This window comes from Mytilus trossulus, chromosome 10 (assembly GCF_036588685.1).
Source record: "Mytilus trossulus isolate FHL-02 chromosome 10, PNRI_Mtr1.1.1.hap1, whole genome shotgun sequence".
NCBI classification, from domain to species: Eukaryota; Metazoa; Mollusca; class Bivalvia; order Mytilida; family Mytilidae; genus Mytilus; species Mytilus trossulus.
Window position 1 is genome coordinate 30204702 of NC_086382.1, and position 19211 is coordinate 30223912.

The 19211-nt window shown below is 32.1% G+C and overlaps 2 protein-coding genes across 3 annotated transcripts; both read left to right on the forward strand.

Moving 5' to 3' along the window:
- Positions 1-577: 577 nt before the first annotated feature.
- Positions 578-10744, forward strand: LOC134687192 (E3 ubiquitin-protein ligase XIAP-like). 2 transcript variants are annotated; one of them, XM_063547285.1, is made up of 6 exons: positions 578-730; positions 5972-6862; positions 7171-7331; positions 8155-8185; positions 9056-9163; positions 10001-10744. In XM_063547285.1, exons 2-6 carry the CDS (start codon positions 6043-6045, stop codon positions 10102-10104), a joined length of 1224 nt encoding a protein of 407 aa, XP_063403355.1. In that variant the 5' UTR covers positions 578-730; positions 5972-6042; the 3' UTR covers positions 10105-10744. The 2 variants fall into 2 exon arrangements, with proteins under 2 accessions (XP_063403355.1, XP_063403356.1); XM_063547286.1 differs by lacking the exon at positions 578-730 and having other exon boundaries at positions 6110-6189; positions 6675-6862.
- A 3814-nt stretch (positions 10745-14558) lies between these two features.
- Positions 14559-19211, forward strand: LOC134687193 (uncharacterized). Its single transcript, XM_063547287.1, has 3 exons — positions 14559-14823; positions 16319-16391; positions 17065-19211. Exons 2-3 carry the CDS (start codon positions 16330-16332, stop codon positions 18173-18175), a joined length of 1173 nt encoding a protein of 390 aa, XP_063403357.1. The 5' UTR covers positions 14559-14823; positions 16319-16329; the 3' UTR covers positions 18176-19211.

A 19211-nucleotide genomic window follows, 5' to 3' on the forward strand; every position in this document is an offset into this window, starting at 1 on the left:
TCGTTGTGAAACGGCTGACCAGGTATCAGATCTGTTAACTTTAAAAATTACTAAAACAGTCTAAACGTATCAAAATATAAGAAAACAGAAAGCTACATAGAGGCGGATTCAGAACTTTTGATAAGGGAGAATGGCTGACTGACCCAAAAGGGGGCGATCCAGTCATGCTCCAGTGATTCCCTATATTATCAACCAAATTTTCCCCACAAAAAGATATAAAGTAAGTGTGATTATACCATGACATAGAATAAAGGAAAGAACAGTTAACTTCAGGGAAATGACTCAGACAAAAGACCATATCCCCTCCCTCTTACAAATTAAAAAGTTGCTGTCTAGAAAACATATTAATGTTTAAAAAAATCATTTAAATACTACATGTATGTCTGTAGTATTCATTGAAGTCAGATTAAAATGTAAGTTGTTATTCCTCTTTTTGAATTTGCCTTGTACTTTATAATTTTACATACATTTCATTACACTGTGTCTATATATAATAAACCAATGAAAAATCAGTTGAAAAATGTCATGGTGTTAGTTTTAGTTTATTTTTAAAGTCCTATAATCAACATGTGACAGACTAGTATCTTCTCGAATGTTCCAATCTATGACGTAAACTTCTAGAAGATTCACATTGTTTGTAAACATTATGAATAAGTCAACGATTGAAACTTATAATATGTATTATCCTGAACGAGAAGGTCCTGGATCATTCTTGAAATACACGAAAGAGGTAAGTTTCAATATAAATGGAAAATCGTGTTAAATTTGATCTTAAAATGTTTGTTTATTAAACATATTAAATATAAACCGAAAACAGTTTATAACTATTGTTAAATGCCTTATTTAATGTCACTATGTAGTATTTTGTTTTCATTTCTTGTGTATTAAACATGCCGTTGAATTGTTTCATGTTGTCATATCGGTACCTCATAAAGCTGACTGTATGGTATGGAATTTGTGCATTGTTGAAGATTGTACGGTGACCTATATAATAGATTACACCACATTTATTTGGATACCAAATATTTTATTTATATAAATATATTTAAATCAGAAAAGAATATCTAAGTTTATTGTCAGGTCAGTTGATCTGAAGAAAATGTCGATGTTGCATCCATTGGTTTAGGCAATAGACCGACAAATGTACATTATTGTTACGCGTCTATTTTTAGTTATAAAATCAAAATATTGATATTCATTGATAAATTTCAAGCTTATATCTAAAGTATTTGATTAAAAATGGGTCGGTTAAGATTGTGGGTGACCTCAATTTGAATACACGAAATTTAAAATCAATAATTTTAACTTGAATTAATTTTGTATGTGGAAAATAAAAGTTGGTTTACGTCTGTCAATTAAAAAGCTAATAGGGAAGTGATTTAAAGCATCTACTGTTAATTATATGGTTTATTGTGAGTTGGGACGTTACCCTATGTTTATAGAAAGATATTGTCGAATGTTAAAATATTGGTTAAGCTATTATGTTCTGATAACTGTATTCTTAAATGTTGTTATGAAGAAATGCTCGAGAGATGTATTAAAAAACCAAACGACAAATATAACTGGGCCTGTCGAATTAGAGACATATTATACATGTATGGGTTCCAGGATGTATGGTTATATCAGGGTGTAATAAATGTGGATTTGTTTTTAAGTGAATTCAAAGATAGAGTAAAGGGTAGCTTTCATAGCTTTCATAGTGAAATGAACTCATTTTTTGAAGACTCACCAAAATGTATGTTGTATAGATATGTATTTGACCCCAACATGTTACAATTTTATTTAGATCATGCTGTAAATTATATTTATAAACCATTTATTTGTAAATATCGCATATCTGCTCACTGTTTGAATATAGAGACTGGTCGATTTTATAATATTGAGAGACATCTGAGATTTTGTAATATGTGTGATAAACAAGAAGTTGAAGATGAGTATCATTTTATTTTAGTTTGTGAAAAGTACAATGAACTTCGAATGAAATTTATAAAACCTTATTATTGGAGAAAACCTTCTAATTTTAAACTCATACAACTGCTATCTGTTTGTAATGTAAAGGAACTTAACAATTTAGGGAAGTTTTTATTTCTTGCCGAGAAGGCACGTAATTAATTTAATCATTATAAATGCTTAATATGTGTTCTGTTTTATCATACTCTGCTGTACTGTTATATGGGTATACTTACTTATATGATTATTTGTCTAATTGTTTAAATGTAAATATATTTCATTGATGTAATTGAATACTTGTAATATTTATATTCTATAAGCTGTATTGCTTTCGAATAAAGATTATTATTCTAGATTGATAATACAATAAGGATTTCATGGTCGTATGCACCTTTTTGGATAAATTCATCTGATCCTAACTTTAATACTGCCTTGAATAAATAAGAAGTTTGAGCTTGCACACAGTCTTGTCGATAAGAAAGCTTGCATATAACATACATAAAATCTTTAAAAACAAATCTGGTTTTGAATAGAGGACATTCTTGTACATATACCCTAACCAAAAAAAGTAAAACCATAAAATTAATACTCATTCTAAGTTGTTGATGGTTTCGAAATTCTATTTAATTTGTTCTAAAATTGTTTGGAATTGCTAACTTTTTGTCTTTTAAATCTTCGATGGTAGATTTATTGTTTGTTGCTTAGCGTTAAGTGTTTAGCTTTTCGTGAATATTTAGCACGATGTAGAGGCTGTTTTTTTGGCTAATGAGTCGACTTAACATTACCAATGTCCTCCCACAATTACACGTCTTACAAAGGAAAAAGAAAAACTCACCAACAGGTTGCATTTATGTAGATATTGACAATGCAATGGCTAAATCTGTACTACTTTTACTATGATGTTTTGAAAAAAATGTTATCCTAGAATTGAAAGTTCATATGCGCTACAATTGTTTTTCAAAGGTCAAAATATAGGGCTGTGCGGCATATTTTCAACGTGTATATGCCCTGAACTTTTCAGAGTTTAAACTACAGTTAACTATTAATTTTCTTAACAACCCCTACCTCGAATGAGAATTACCACAGATTTCAAAGTAAACAATATGCACATATATGTTTTCTGGTAACATTCCTTAGAGATTCGAACACACGGAGCATAACTGGGAATTAATTTTCTATGAATATTCTAAACCACCCTAAAAGAGACGTGGTTTAAGAAACAGCTGTATATACAAAGTGCAACCTAAAACGCAAACAACATTGTATTTAGATTTTGTAGTTAAATAATTGACCAATTAAAGTATACAAAACAACATCTTAAGCCTTTTATTCATCGTTTTATAGTAATTGCACAACTTTGTGTCGGTTAATTTTTAAAAATAACTTCGTCACACATACTGAACTTTATATAATAAGATTTGTGATTCATGATATTACTGTATATTATCATCTCAAGAATCATACACAATCGAAGGGCCGTTATAATCGGAAGTGCACGTAGGTAATTTCGTCTACGGGAAAAGGAAAGCAGGTTTTTGTTGTGTTAACTGTGAGTTGATACTATAAGTAATTTAGACATTTATTTGGTACACCAGATCTAGATTTCGACAATATATGTCTCTTCAGTGATGTTAGGGATCGAAACGGTATTTGGAAGGCCATATAATTTACTCTCAATTTAAGATTGACTATTGAATTTAAGAGTCAATATAGGATGAACGGATCATATAAACCGGAGGGAAAATATGATACATGCCCAAACAAAATATATATATAAACGAGTCTAAATTGAAAACTACGTTCAAACCTATGATTGCGTTGGATAAAAACCGCAATTTTTATACGTGTGCATGTCAAACAAATTTCGTTGTAGAAGGGTCTAAAAACAGCACAAACAACATTTTCCAAAAGACCAACAAAGTGAAAAAAAGTATATTTAAACAAAACGCATTTGACTAACAGGTCGAACAACTGATGTTCTTTAACCCTGCTGACTGCCATTCGCGACTGCCAAATAAAATTGGTCACAAGATGTAACAAACTGGATCTTAATATAAATTTAATACGTCATAGAAAAAAAAAATTGTTAACTTGTGGCCACGATGTTGCGCCGCAAACATTCGGTGTCAATATTTCTTTAGTACACCAGATCTAGATTTCGACAATATATGTCTCTTCAGTGATGTTAGGGATCAAAACGGTATTTGGAAGGCCATATAATTTACTCTCAATTTAAGATTGACTATTGAATTTAAGAGTCAATATAGGATGAACAGATCATATAAACCGGAGTGAAAATATAATACATGCCCAAACAAAAAATATATATAAACGAGTCTCAATTGAAAACTACGTTCAAACCTATGATTGCGTTGGATAAAAACCGCAATTGTTATACGTGTGCATGTCAAACAAATTTCGTTGTAGAAGGGTCAAAACAGCACAAACAACATTTTCCAAAAGACCAACAAAGTGAAAAAAGTATATTTAAACAAAACGCATTTGACTAACAGGTCGAACAACTGATGTTCTTTAACCCATATATATATATAAATCGTCTAAACATCAACCCAACAATGTTAGATCTGTAAATTTGCTTTCGAAATTTTTTTGTTCTTCCCTCGACGGGATTCAAACCCATGCTACTATGATATCGTGACACCAAATCGTCTGCACTGTAGCCGTCCCGCTAGACCACACGACCACCTGGGCTTCACAAAAGTAAAGCTTTCGGTGGTCGTGTGTTACCTTTCCTCGTCAGTTTTAATCTAGCGTCGTACTACAGTACATGATATATAAGGCAGGGAGATGTTATTGTTACAGATCAGCTCAATTATCTATAGTAAAGGATCCTACAAATCAATGGAAGATACAGTCACAGAAAATCATTATATTTATAAGTACGTCTGAGTCAGTGACAACTCTACAACAGATTTATCCATCGGATCACCAGCAATGATGGTGATACATGGCTATGTACATTATGTATATACAACTCGTCTAAACATCAACCCAACAATGTTAGATCTGTAAATTTGCTTTCGCGTCTAGCGGGACGGCTACAGTGCAGGCGATTTGGTGTCACGATTTCTCAGTAGAATGGGTTTCGAATCCCGGTGAGGGAAGAACAAAAAATTTGCGAAAGCAAATTTACAGATCTAACATTGGTGGGTTGATGTTTAGACGAGTTGTATATAGTATTGACAATTGCAAAAGTTTTTATATCCTAGGCATCTGTTCAAATTCATTTTTTGACCGTGTTCAGATTAGGAGTGACTATTTTGGTATGGGTTCTAGTCATTTTATTTGGCGGTAGCCTATTGTTCTTAATTTCTGTGTCATTGGGTCACTCATGGAGAGTTTTCTAATTGGCAATAATACTACATCTTGTTTTGATCTTACTTTGATTTTTAATGACGAATAACATATTTGCATTGGCAAATAACCAATCAAAGAACAATTCATATTACAAGTACATTTACTGAAGTTTTTTTTTTTACTGACAGTGCTAATTAAGATTTGTAGAATAAAATGTGATTCCTTGTAATATAGAAATTATTGATAAAGACGTATGGATATGGAAGTTAAAAGCCCTATGTGTGAATCGTTTTATACAGATGTCAACACACTTACTATCAACTAATATCTAATGACTTTGACTGGCTCTCTTGTATATGTTTATCTACTTTTATAAGTTAGATTTATATTTGGGAATTGTGAATATCTGAGATAAATGAGACTGAGAGGGGCCCTCAAACTCATAAGCAATAAACTGGATGACTTATTTGCACAAATAGAGACAGAATAGTTTAGTAGTTTGTTTGCTTTTCTTTTCATCTGAGTTTTGATATATAGATTGCTGCAAAACTGCAAAATACAACACCAATACTATGTTCCCTTTAGAGGCTTCTTCTTTGCTAAAGTATGTCACTGTATTTTTTTTAAAGTTTTTTTCACAATATGTATGAATTAGTATATTAATGAAGAACCATAAGCTAATGTTCTTCTTTATTCTTTTCAGTTAAAACATATCGTAAGAAACTGGTTTAACCACATTTCAGTCTGCAGTTTTCATCTTTTTTGGTTTTTGAAATGACGGATATCAATACATTTGAAACAACCCAGAGACTTGCGTCATTCCACAACTGGCCACATTCTCCATATTCACCTGTCATAATTGTTAGAACGGGATTCTCATACACCGGCAATGGATTCGTAGTAGAATGCAAGTTTTGCAAGGTAAAAGTAGACATGAGTCGGGTGGACAATGTTATTTCACTCGCTGATGAGCATGACAATAGTTGTAGAAGAAAAGCAAATCCGAAAGATAACGTTGAAATTCCAGTAACGTTACACAATACAACTGTTCAGGCAGAAGAGGGGACCAACAATCAGAATAATCATTCGTCAGTTTCATCTTTTAATGATGATGCCAATTTTGATAGTAGAAACACAACTGAACATAGAGCGAATGAAAGATCAGAACATAATAGCGTTGAAACTTCATCAGTAGGTACAACAAGCATTGCACAATCATGCATGTTATCCCAACCTACGAATGCAATACCAGAACCAGGAAAACCTCAAACAATCGTGCAATCAAATAAACGTATTTGTAGTGATTTATCTATATATTCTAATTATCAGTCAATCAAATCGGCTCCATGTTGTTATTGTCCCTGCAGGCTCTGCAGATACAACAACACTATTCCTATATTTTGCAGTAAAAATAAAACTTGTATGTATGGATTCTCGAAAATGAATGTTGGAACTCTGATGCTACGTCTACGAGAAAGAGTGTCGAGTGGCCCACTTCATCCAGACTTTAAAACATTAGAAGCAAGGAAAAGAAATCTTAATGGAATTATTGACCCATATTCAAGCGTAGCAGAAGCAGGTTTCTTTGCTGATAGTAAGTAAAATTCTTTGTGTACATGTTGGTATATACGAATATAATAGTTATATCAAAACAACATCGATGTAATCGTTAAAACTTTTTAAAAAAGATTTGCATCCTTCTGTCTTCGAATAAATAAACATTTATAAAGAAACAATGTTTGTTATAAGAAAATAAAAAATAAATATCATTATAAGATAAGCTTTTGAATTTGATAGCCTATTTGGCGTTTTGTTGTGTGTAGAAATAAAGACAAATTGTTTTAGTTATAACACACGATACTTATATACTTTTTAAAACATATCTCCGAAAACTTTTCATAGGTTCCTGTGGAAAAGAAAGAATATGTTGCTTTTACTGTGATGGCAATCTAAGAAACCAACTGTTGAGTTATAATCCATTTAGAGAACACTCACGCTGGTTTCCTGTATGTCCATTCATCTTACAACAGAAAGGAGAAAAATATATTCACACCGTGTCACAGGTTTATTTTCCTTTCATTTTCTTTGTCGTCAATAGTATGAGCCTAATATTTTCTGGTATAAGTGTCCGTCTGTTCGTTCCAATGGGCATGAAAATGCATAATGCAAAGGGTGTCAAATTTATATATTATCTTATAATTACATTAGATGTATGTTTCATTATAATGCTTTATTTTGATTGGCTAATTGCACATCCATTGTTATTCTGTAAGCAATTGCATCACTCAATAAAACTTTTCATTCATGATTACACGTGGTCCCACAATAAAGTGCACAGGTAAATAAAATACAAAAATTGTAAAATTCGTGTTTTCATGATCAGATGCTAAAAACTGAAATTATAAGTATTGAATGCTTCTTTTTGTAACTTTATAGGGTTGTAAAAGCGTTGACTGTGCGCACATTTTTAGTATGAAGCGCTTCCGCGCTTCATACAAAATGTACTTCGGTCAACGCTTTTACACCCCAATAAATTTACGAAAAGAAGCATTCAATTCTTAAATGAGTTTATTTCGTTATCTTCACTGTTTGTTTATTCATGAATATATCCCTTACACTTATCTGTCAATCGTATCCGTTACTTTATTGAGAACATGAATAATATAATCAAGAAGACGGCAATATTTGTTTTTTTCTGTCTTTATTTATATTTTCGTATAATTTTTAGTAACTGGACCGAGTTGTAGAATGAAGTTATCACCATTGACCAACTAATCGTTTTAAAGTATAATATGAACTTTTATCACATCTGTTAGATGTAGAATTGGTATTCATGTCCTCCTATTTATACCCTTCGTCTAATCTACTTTCACGTTTTTTTTGCAGGATACGAATATTCTCAAGACTTTCCTGAAAAGTGAGTTAACGTATTTTTAATAAGAATTTTGAAAAATCTTAAAGGTTTATACAGTTCATTTGTTCTTGTCTCTGTTTGTTTTGAATTCATTTATGTAAATTATTTTGATTTGTTGTTATCCCATGTGTCTCCATTTCATGTATTGATTAGTGAGATTTAAAACATGCATACTACATTGTTTGTACAAAGGAATCAAACCATAAATGATGCGAGAACAAGTAATTCATTTTTTTACATAAATAAGGCTGTTAGTTTTCTCGTTTGAACTGATCTACATTGTCTAATCGGGGCCTTTTATAGCTGCCTATATGCGGTATTGGCTTTGCTCATTGTTGAAGGCCGTACGGTGACCTATAATTGTTATGTTTGTGTCCCCATTAACGAAATATTGATTAAGTAACCAACCATATCTTTTCCTTCTACTTTTAAATATTGAATAGACATGGATTTTTTTATATCAAATTATTTCCACTACACTTTTATGCTCCACCTACGTTGGTAGAGGGGCATAATGTTTTCTGGTATGTTGGTCCGTTAGTTCGTCCGTGCGTCCGTCAGTTCGTTCGTCAGTTTGTCAGTTTGTTCTTCCGTCTATCCCGCTTCAGAGATTCGTTTTGGGTCAAAGTAGTTTGTGATAAAGTTAAAGTCCACAACTTTTTACACATGTTCCCTATCATATGATCTTTCTAATTATAATGACAAAATAAGAGATTTTTTTCTCATTTTCATGGTCCACTGAACATAGAAAATGATAATGCGAGTGGGGCATCCGTGAATTATGGGAACATTCTTGTTTTGTATAGGGTCGTCACATCTCTTAATCACTTGATTTGAAATGTAAAACATATATCTAACTTTCTCTTGTTTCAGATAAAATGAGAACGTCTTGCATGGACACAAACGTTGTGGTAGAAGCTATGCAGGTATATCCACAGTATGCAATAGGCAAAATTGTAGAGGAATACTTTATAGACAATGGTAATGAATGTTATATTTTTACCTTAAACGTGTGAAAAAAATGTATTTACAATACACGATTTACGGTTTATCTTACATTTATGTATATGATACGGATTAGGTTCTCATATATTTTAGGACATTATTATACGAAACCCCTAACGGGAGGGAGTGTGCTTGATTTGCAATCCGGGTGTGTAATGGACACATAATCTTTCAATCTGTTTAAAGAGAGACGGTCATACTCATAGATGAAAAAACTGACAAAGCCATGGCCAAAAGTAAAAAGACATTTTCATTTCAGTTGCAACAACAGAAATGTCAATCTCAAAAGTCTGACATAAATCATTTTTTTCCAATTTAACAAGAGAAAATAATTCGATTATGCAACAATGTATGGTGAAAAAGTAAAAAAAACTTATTTTAACAATAATTAAGAACTATGATTTTTGAGACGTTAAAAATTTAAATTCAGCATATTTTCATTTTCTGATAATTTAATGTTTATGGATTCAGACAAGATATGACAAAATTTTGACTCATTTCTTTCATCTTTTCCTGTCAAACAATTTCATTTCTATTATACATATTTTGTTCATATTTATTCAAAATATCAATGCATTTTTATTTTAAATTTCTGTGAATGTAATATGAATGATAATCATTTCTACAGTTTTGTAATTTTGCACCCGTGAGAGGGTCGACTTATTAAAGTAAGTAAAATTAATATAACTGTTTGAGAGGAATAATACACAAAAAACGTAATGTAAAAACGCTCACAGAATTCACATCAAATGTCTTCTGTAGGCAGCAAACGCAAACGGAATAATGTGAATATGTTTTGTTTTGTTTATCTAGGTTACTTTCCGTGTCGTGAAGATCTCTTTGAATCTCTTGAAAATTTACAACTATGGAAGACTTCTGAAACATATGATTACTGCCGAGTCGAAAACAGAAGATGATGTTGAAGTACAATGCTATATGTGCCTATCTTTCCAAAATATCCAGAACTAATTAAAAATGATTAACACTCATGAAAAGAAGACATGGATACTATTTGCCAACGTTTGAATTTTAGTTTTTTCTTAGAGGGAATAATACATATGCAGTTGCGTTGAATCGAAAAGGGGACGTTTAATCTGAGAGCGCCATGCTCTATGTACTTTCAAGAACAACACTTTGCTACATCTCTTTGAGAGATCAATAGAAACCGTGTATATTGTATGCCCATATTGAATATATTCTAATTTACATTGGCCATGCAAATATCAATTCCTTAACGTTGATCAACAAGTGAGAACCTATCTAGTGCTTTAATTGTTAATTGTTTCTCGTCTTGAATAGGCATTAATTATTTGCCATTTGCCATTCAAAGTTCGCAACAGTCGACAAATATTTGTGTATAATTATAGCGATCAATATCAAAGTTCAGTTTCCAAAAGAACCGATCAATTCATATACTATTTTGCTTTAAATTTTAAAAACATTATCTGAGCAATGTGCAATGTGCATAGCAAAAAGTAAAATTACAAAAATGCTGAAGCAATTGTACACATTAGAATTACATGAAAATCAAAATAATTTCTCAATTTCAGTATTATCTATTTGTTAGTTTTTCTATATGTATGTATTCATCATGATGTCAGCATTACGTTAATTTAATACTGGTGTGTAGTTGTTAAGTTTTTTTTTCTATTTACTGTTTCCTTTTTTATTTTATGTTCCCTTCGCCTCTCCATTTTAGACCGTAAAGTAAGGTGAAAACATAAGTCCCTGTAATACAGGATGTGACAGAGTTGGCAAAGTAAACTACTGAACACCAATTTTATTCTTTTCTAAAAGAAAATCATTAAAAACTGGTAATTTACCGGGAATTGCAGGTTGCAGCAGTTATTAAAATGGCTTTGAACTAGCTGTCAGTAACGATTAGTGCTCTCAGATCTTTATTTCGTGTCTTTTTTGTAGTTTTGATGTCCAATACCTGGTCACATCCTTTCTGTGTTGTATTGTCAAATGTATTTCTATGTGTATCGATATGATGTATAGATTAGTTAATCTTTTTCAAATGAGTTTTACAGTTTGTTTTTATTTTGTACTGCCACACCACTGTCCCAGATTAAGTAAGGGGATGGAATCCCGCGAACATATTTAACATCGCCACATTATGTGTATACATTATGTATAAGTACGTCTGAGCCAGTGACAACTCTTCAACAGATTTATCCATCGGATCACCAGCAGTAATGGTGATACATGGCTGTGTACATAATGTATATACTACTCGTCAAAACATCAACCCAACAATGTTAGATCTGTAAATTTTCTTTCGCAAATTTTTCTGTTCTTCCCTCGCCGAGATTCGAACCCATGCTTCTGAGATATCGTGACACCATATCGCCTGCACTGTAGCCGTCCCGCTAGACCACACGAGTATATATACATACATGTGCCTGTCCAAAGTCAGAAGCCTGTTATTCGGTGGTTTCCGTTTGCTGGTGTGTTACATATTTGGCTGTGTTTCATTTTTTGTACATAAATTAGACCGTTAGTTTTCTCATTTGAATTGCGTTACGTTTGTCACTTCGGGGCTTTCATAGCTGACAATACGATAATAGCTTTGATCATTGTTAAAGCATATACGATGACCTACAGTTGAAAATATCTGTGAAAAGTTGTCTCATTCGCAATTACAAATCATGTTTTTAAAAATCATAAGAGACACGAACTTTCTTTACCATATATTTGATATAAGAAAATGATGTCACAAATCGTAAAGTTGAAATAAGGTATAAAGTAATTATTTCAACTGGAATGTCCTATAAAATACCAGAGCTTTCATATACATGTAGTAACTTATTACTTAATTATGAAAAAATACAATTTTACAAATCATTTTTTTTTTATTTGAGGTATTCATAGATTCAATTATTGGCTATATATATTCTGAAATGAGTGGCGGGGTGAATCAAATGCATGTATGCAGCCGCCGATCCTTCTCTTTACTCCCCTATGTCCCAATCTGTGAACTGTGATCTTGTCTTACACAAAAACAAAATATGTGAAGATGTAAAAAATATAAAAACCAGCAAAAATCGACAACCACGCAATTACAGAGCCCTAAATTAGGACAGGCATGTATGAAATGTTGCAGCGTATTCATGTTCTTTTTCTTGTGACCAACCCTTCCCTAAATGGAAAAGGGGTGTAAGAGTACAACGTAAGATAAAATCATTTGAAAAGGACTTAACTTATCCGATAGATTAAACGCTCGAAAACAATTTTTTAACTGTGGACTAGACGAGGAAGGCAATGTATACACCCCACAACGAAAAAAGAGCGGATCTAAGAAGACTATATGCAGTTTCTGCCAGCTAGATGAAATATATAAGAAAACAACTACTAAAAAACATTCATTAGTTGTCATGCAACATCCAGTGAGTTTGTTGTAAATCATTAAAAGACAAAAACGTTACATTTAGCTATGCCGAAATATTGGTAACGGATTGTACTTGATTGTCATATGATGAAGATAAAATCCATCAGTATGTTTTATTTATGTCTGGTGCTGGCATGTCAGTAACAGCTAGTAGACCTTCGATAATTTTTGCATCTATTTCATTTTGCTTATTTTCTTTTGTTACAATGTACAGTTTAGTATGACATTCATTTTCAATGATATAGTTCAAATTTGTATGTTGGAGTCAGTAGAAGCACGCCTCCGGGTGCTGGACTTCCCGTTCTGTGTTGAAGACCCACTGTTGGCCTTCGGCTGTTTTCTTTTCTTTGGTCGGGTTGTTGTCTCTTTGACATATTTCCCATTTCCATTCTCAATTTTACTAATTATTTGTTTAAGAATGTGTGTAAGCTGTCGCTATAACTCATGATTTAAATAAGAGTACAAATCAAGGTAAAACATAAGACGAGCGGTTATCAATCTCTATTATGAACCTGACCTGGTGCTCTTTGGATTTAAATTCATTTCTGTCTGATACCACTTCAAAAAACAAATACCGCACCACATATTTACAAACGAGAGACGAAAGATATCAAAACGTGAGTCAAACTCATAATAAATAATTGACAACGCCATGGCTGAAAAAGAACAAGACAAACAGACATAAATAGTACGCAAGAGAAATGCAGTGAAATATTCATTTGCGAGGCGACAACGGAAATGATAATGTCAAAAGAAAAGAAAATTCAAAAGTCTCACATAAGTAATTTTCTAATTCAACAAGAGAAAAGAATTCGATTATGAAACATTTTCAGTTTGAAAGGTACACACGACATATTTGAACAATAATTTGGCTATTTTTGAGATATCAAAAATTCTTAATCAGCATGTTTTCATTTCACAGAAGACTTAAAGGGCCACTTGCTACGAGATGTATAAAAAATCAAATAAACTATTTTTGCTAAATCAATAGAAAAGTAGTGATACATTAATTCGCTTTTAGCCGCCAGTATATGTAGTTCAATTTTGTCAAAATAAGCTATACACATTGATTATGACTCATTGAACCCGTATCCATGTGAACTTCAATTAAATCTTTTAGCTTTTTCATTCTTATACAGGTAAAAACGATGATAAACATTTATTTTTCATCTATAATATGAAATTAAATAGACCTAGAGTAATCTCATAGCACGAGTTTGCTTAGTCTATTTATATCTATATTTATGTTTACATCGCTTATATGGTCATCGGATGACTTTAGAGGTCAACTCGATAATTAATTAGATGGTGTCTTGAATAAAATACACACGAAACGAAGCTACATATTTGCATGTCCGTCTCCTGTTAATTGTTTATTTTTAGACTTTTAATAGTTTCGATAAATGTTTTACATTGTTATAAATCAAATATGAGAATGTGATTAAATTCGGTGAACATTGTTATATGTAAGCTCATCGTTTTAGGAAGAGTATAATCAGGACATTACGAATATTTGTAGCCATGGTTTAAGATTTTTTATTGACCTCTAGTTATTTTAATAATGTTATTGCTGTTACAGTGTTTTCGCAATAACACAAAACATCCCCTCATTTTTACAATATTTAGCTCATATTTTACTCATCAGAGGAGTTGTGGTACTATTGCCAAGTTCAAATGAAAAGGATATGCAAGCTTGCAGGTGATCATATCAACCCTTTGAATATAAAATCAGACAGACAAAGAATATATGTAGCCAAATTTTTGTTGGAAACGAAATAATCGTATTGTATATTAAAACGAATTAACACGGGATAAATCACGATTTATATTTTCAAATTATTTGACATGTTATAGTAAATCAAATATTTACTCCAAATTTTCTTTCACACACACACATTTTAATCATTTCATTTTGATTAATGTATTGATTATAAAAAAATATACAAGGATACATAATTATAAAGAAGACATATGTGTGATAACATTTTTTCTATACCGAAGCCGATTAAACATGTTAAACACAAAATGAAATAACGGTATTCAAATTGAAAGAAAGGTCTTTTAGTGCAATTTTATCTTTTATCATTAATGCATATCATTATTCACACTACTTTCATAAAATGATACAAGTGCTGTTCCATGGAAGTTGAGCGCCTTGCAATTTTCGCAAAATTGCCTGGTTAACCTGGATCTAAATATAGACAAACTGATTGCCACGTATATGTTGTTACAAGATTTACTAACGGTAAGTGCATATCTCTCTGCAAAAACTATACTTTACATGGCAGATAAGTAATGAACACATTAAACATGTTTAATTTCAGAAAATTTATAAGTAATTAAATGTTTAACAATACCTAGTTTATTTAAACTTAAAAAAATAAGAAGAAATTATGTCAAGAGGGTAGACAAGGTCGTAATACATAAACACACTAAACTCATTGGATGTTAGATGTGTATTGCATGTTATTTAAGTGTATACTATCAAATCTTTTTTCCAGTGTTATTCATGTTATTTGCTTTGTACTAGCTTCCCATAACTGCAAGCACTGTGAGATCTGTCTGCTGTGTTCTTTTGGGCTTTATAAAAATTTGATAAAACACTTGAGCTAAGCTGGTTTAAACTGATTGTATGGTTTGTTTTTATGTTACACCACTATCCTAGGTTTGTTTGGCGTTTGGTGTCTGTATGTCCAACCTCACCATATTCAGTATGTACGGTCCCAACTCAGGAAACGGTAATTGTTTGTTGGTTTTTGCTGATGTCTATCATTTTTTATTACAATCATATTTGTGTACAGTTTTTTTCTTGGATTGTGCTGTTACACCACTGTCCTATGTTCGGGATTGGCTAAGCACAAACAAATATGTTTAACACTTCCACATTCTGTATGTGCTTGTCTTTAATTCATGAGCCTACCAGCATCCAGTACTTGTAAGTTGATGTTGTTTATCATTTTTGATTTTCATTTATTATTTTGTACATATACTTTGGCGTTAGTTGTTCTCGTTAGAGATGCTTTACCATGTTAACAGCAGGCCTGTTGTGTCATTTATAGTTGACTCAGTGCTATGGGTGTTGCTTATTATTGAATGTCGTACATAGACCTATTGTTGTTAAAGTCATTTGAGTTCTGGATGAGAGTTTTCTCTGACAAAATACACAGAAGGTAGCCGAAAGATTCGTGCGCCTTAGGCAGTTTGCGTGTTTCAGGAATGTTCAAACCTGAACAATTGAATGCCAATTAAGGATGCAAGAATACCTGAATAATTAAATAAAAAAGACTATGATTATGACACTATACCATGTATAAACATCTCTTCCCTTATCTGATTTTTGTGTCGATACCAGTTTTTAAGAATAATTTCATTGGCAGAGAGACATTGGTTAAACCTTCTTGTTAAATATCATTTTCAAAAAACGTGTAAAGCATAATCCCAGAGAAAAATGACCTACTGATGGCAAAAGGTGCATTTATGTTATTACTTGGGTGTTTTGGGGGTATTTTGTCGGTATTTTATCATTATGATAATGTGTCCCATTTAACACTAATGTTATCTAACCTAAACACATTATGTATTATAAGTATTTTGTTTTCGGCATGTAACTGTGTACCTATGATTGTATTGTTTTTAGAGAAAACAGTTGTTGAAAAACGTCGTTGATACTAAGCATATGATTCTCCTATTAAAATATCCACAATTATAATATGTACAACATGTTTAATTTTATTTTGAAGACGTATACAAAATGAAGGTATTCAGTGGTAGTTGTCGTCCTGCGTGTGTTATCATTTTAACATGTATTCTCAGGTAAGTTGAATTTCTTATGTTGCAAGAAAATTGGTACCGTTAATCTTATTGCAATGTATATTGAAAACAAAATTATTCTTATACCGAATTGGGAACACCCTTTGACATTCACACATGTGATATTCATTAGTGTGTGCTTTAAACGTTTAAAACAAAACAAGTAACATATCACCTATATTCATATTTCATTATAAGGGTACTTTAAGGCTTTTTTTTCGAATTCTTACATTAAAGATTTACATTAATTAACAAACTAAAATATGGTCCAATTGAAATGCCTTATTTATAATTTGTCATCATGAGTAGGTGTGTTTCAAATTTCAAAATATTTGGTAAAGGGCGTGTTAATTTCAAAAGTTTTCTAATAAATACCTCAACGCAAAATCTGACATCTCGATCAACACATCATATTTTAAAGGGGCACTAGCAACGAAATAAATATGAAAAACCTATTTATTTTTTTGATCAATCAGTTATGGAAAAAAAAATAGTGAAAGAATAATTAATCAAATATGAGAATATGATTAGAATCGGTGAACATAAATTTGACAGCTAGTGCCCCTTTAATGAAAATTAGTTTTAAATCAAATAAAAGCAATAAATATTTACTACGAAGCTGGTATTTGGCTAAATTTCATGATTATTATAAAAACAGATATTTCATGTGTTCTAGGACGTTTGAAGCAGGAATGGAAACGAAAGATATGTCTAGGCTCAACTTTATAGAGAGAGCTAAAAAGATAGCTGACACAGAAATCGCACCTTACACGCGCTTGACCACTCTGTTAACCTCACCTCCTCAGGCAATAGCTTTGATGGGCCATTTATTGCTTATAGCAACTGGAAATGACTTCACACTTAAAACGAAATCTTTCAAAAACCAGTTTGAATATTTGAAATACCCCGATTCATTCCGTGCATCAATGGTGCAATTAACAAATATTGAATGGAATGCATTTAATGAGGCGCATATAAGTATGGACTCAATGAAGTTGCATATGAAAAATATTGATAGACATTTGAAATTACTAGTTAATGTCATGAAAGAGGGCACAAATGATGAAGTGCAATATTTCAGTACAAAAACTCTGAAGAAAATTGGATTAATCTCAGATGAGTGTCTCAAGCTGTCTCTCGATGTTGAAGCGCGTTTTCTTCTCTTCATGAATGTTACAACTGAACTTCTAGAAGCTAGCACAGTGGCAAAAAGCTTTTATGAGGAGAAGGCTAAAGATACAAAAATGGCTATTCGAGCCGCGAAGGAAGAGGTAAATAAATCAAAAGAAGAAAAAGAGAGATTGGCTAAAAGATTTGAGGAAATCGAGGAGGAGATTAAAAGTGCATCAGAAGATTTTAAAAAAGCACTTGATGATATACCGTCTTTGATTAAGCTGATGGCGCTTTCCATAGTTGATGGATCTTTTGGAGTTGTAAACAAATTACTATTTAGAAGAGGTCATTCAATGTACGATCAATCTCATGACACAAGAAAAACAGAATCAGCAGAGGACAAGGGAAAAAATCGTGCATTCAGATTTGCAGAAGATCTAAACCTAGCAGTTGATCAATTGGTTGAAATAGCCACTGCTGGTAGTAAAAATGGACAAAAAGAACCCGACTGGATTCAAATAGATGACGTAAGAGGTTTAAAACATACTTTCTCATATATTGACAAAAAGCTTAAGAAGGATTCAGAACATACAGATGCTCATCATCAGGGTATAAAGATAATCAAGAATGCATTCGAATGTAGCGATAAATTAATTGAACTTGAAAAGAGATGATGAGAGATGACGATGAAGTGAAACAAGTAGTCATAAACATTGAAGATATTCATCTTGACGTTCAACAATTTTTGGCAGATGCAAAAGAACATATGTATAAAACTCGAGCTGGACTTTGGCAAACAATATTAAGCTCGGACACATTGGTTCAGCATGAAATAACGAGATCAAATATAAAAGTCGAAAGTTCAAGAGATGCATTAAAAGACTCCAGACGTAGTAAAGAGGAAACTTTCCAAAACATATTTAAAACTAACGAGAGGATAACAGATACTTTGAAAGAATTAGAGAGCTTCAAAATAGAAGAAGTTAATTTTGACGACATACGCAAAATGTTAGCTAAAGGTTTGAATTCAATATCAGAAGTTCGCTCTGAATGGGGAAATATGGTTAGGGTTTTCCAAACTATTTCTAGAATAATAAAAATGAAATTTCACGAGAACGTGCACAGTTTAGTAGATGATATGACATTTGCAGTTGATTCAAAGTTGAAACAAGGAAAAATAAACGAAATTGTAAATAAACTTATATTTGAAGAACTGTTCGAGGTTAGCACTATGACGTATGCTATTCATGCCATAACATCCACATACGTTGAAGTATCAGACAAGCATTTATTGGACCAAGTTAACAGATTGGGTAGTCTTGTCGCACTAGATCCAACCACGGATAAAGAAGAAATTGAACGTCGTCGAGCAGAATTGAATGAACAAAGTAAAAAAGCAAGTGACGATATTGGTCTCCTTGTTCTGAAAAAACACAAAGAATATTTTGAAAAAGTTGAAGAAAATATACGTGAGATAGATTATCACAAATCGAATGGAAATTGACTTGCTTGAGTTAATGTGTTTTTGTGTGTGTGTGTGTGTGACTAGATGCATCGCTTGTTAAATCGAAGGCTTCACATATGATTCATCCCGCCACTCATTTCAGTATGCAAAAAGCCAACAATTGCATCTGGCTATACCATTTAAATCATATTTTTAATTGAATTTCAATCTTGTATATGCGCATGAATGTATAGGTTCTTCAAATA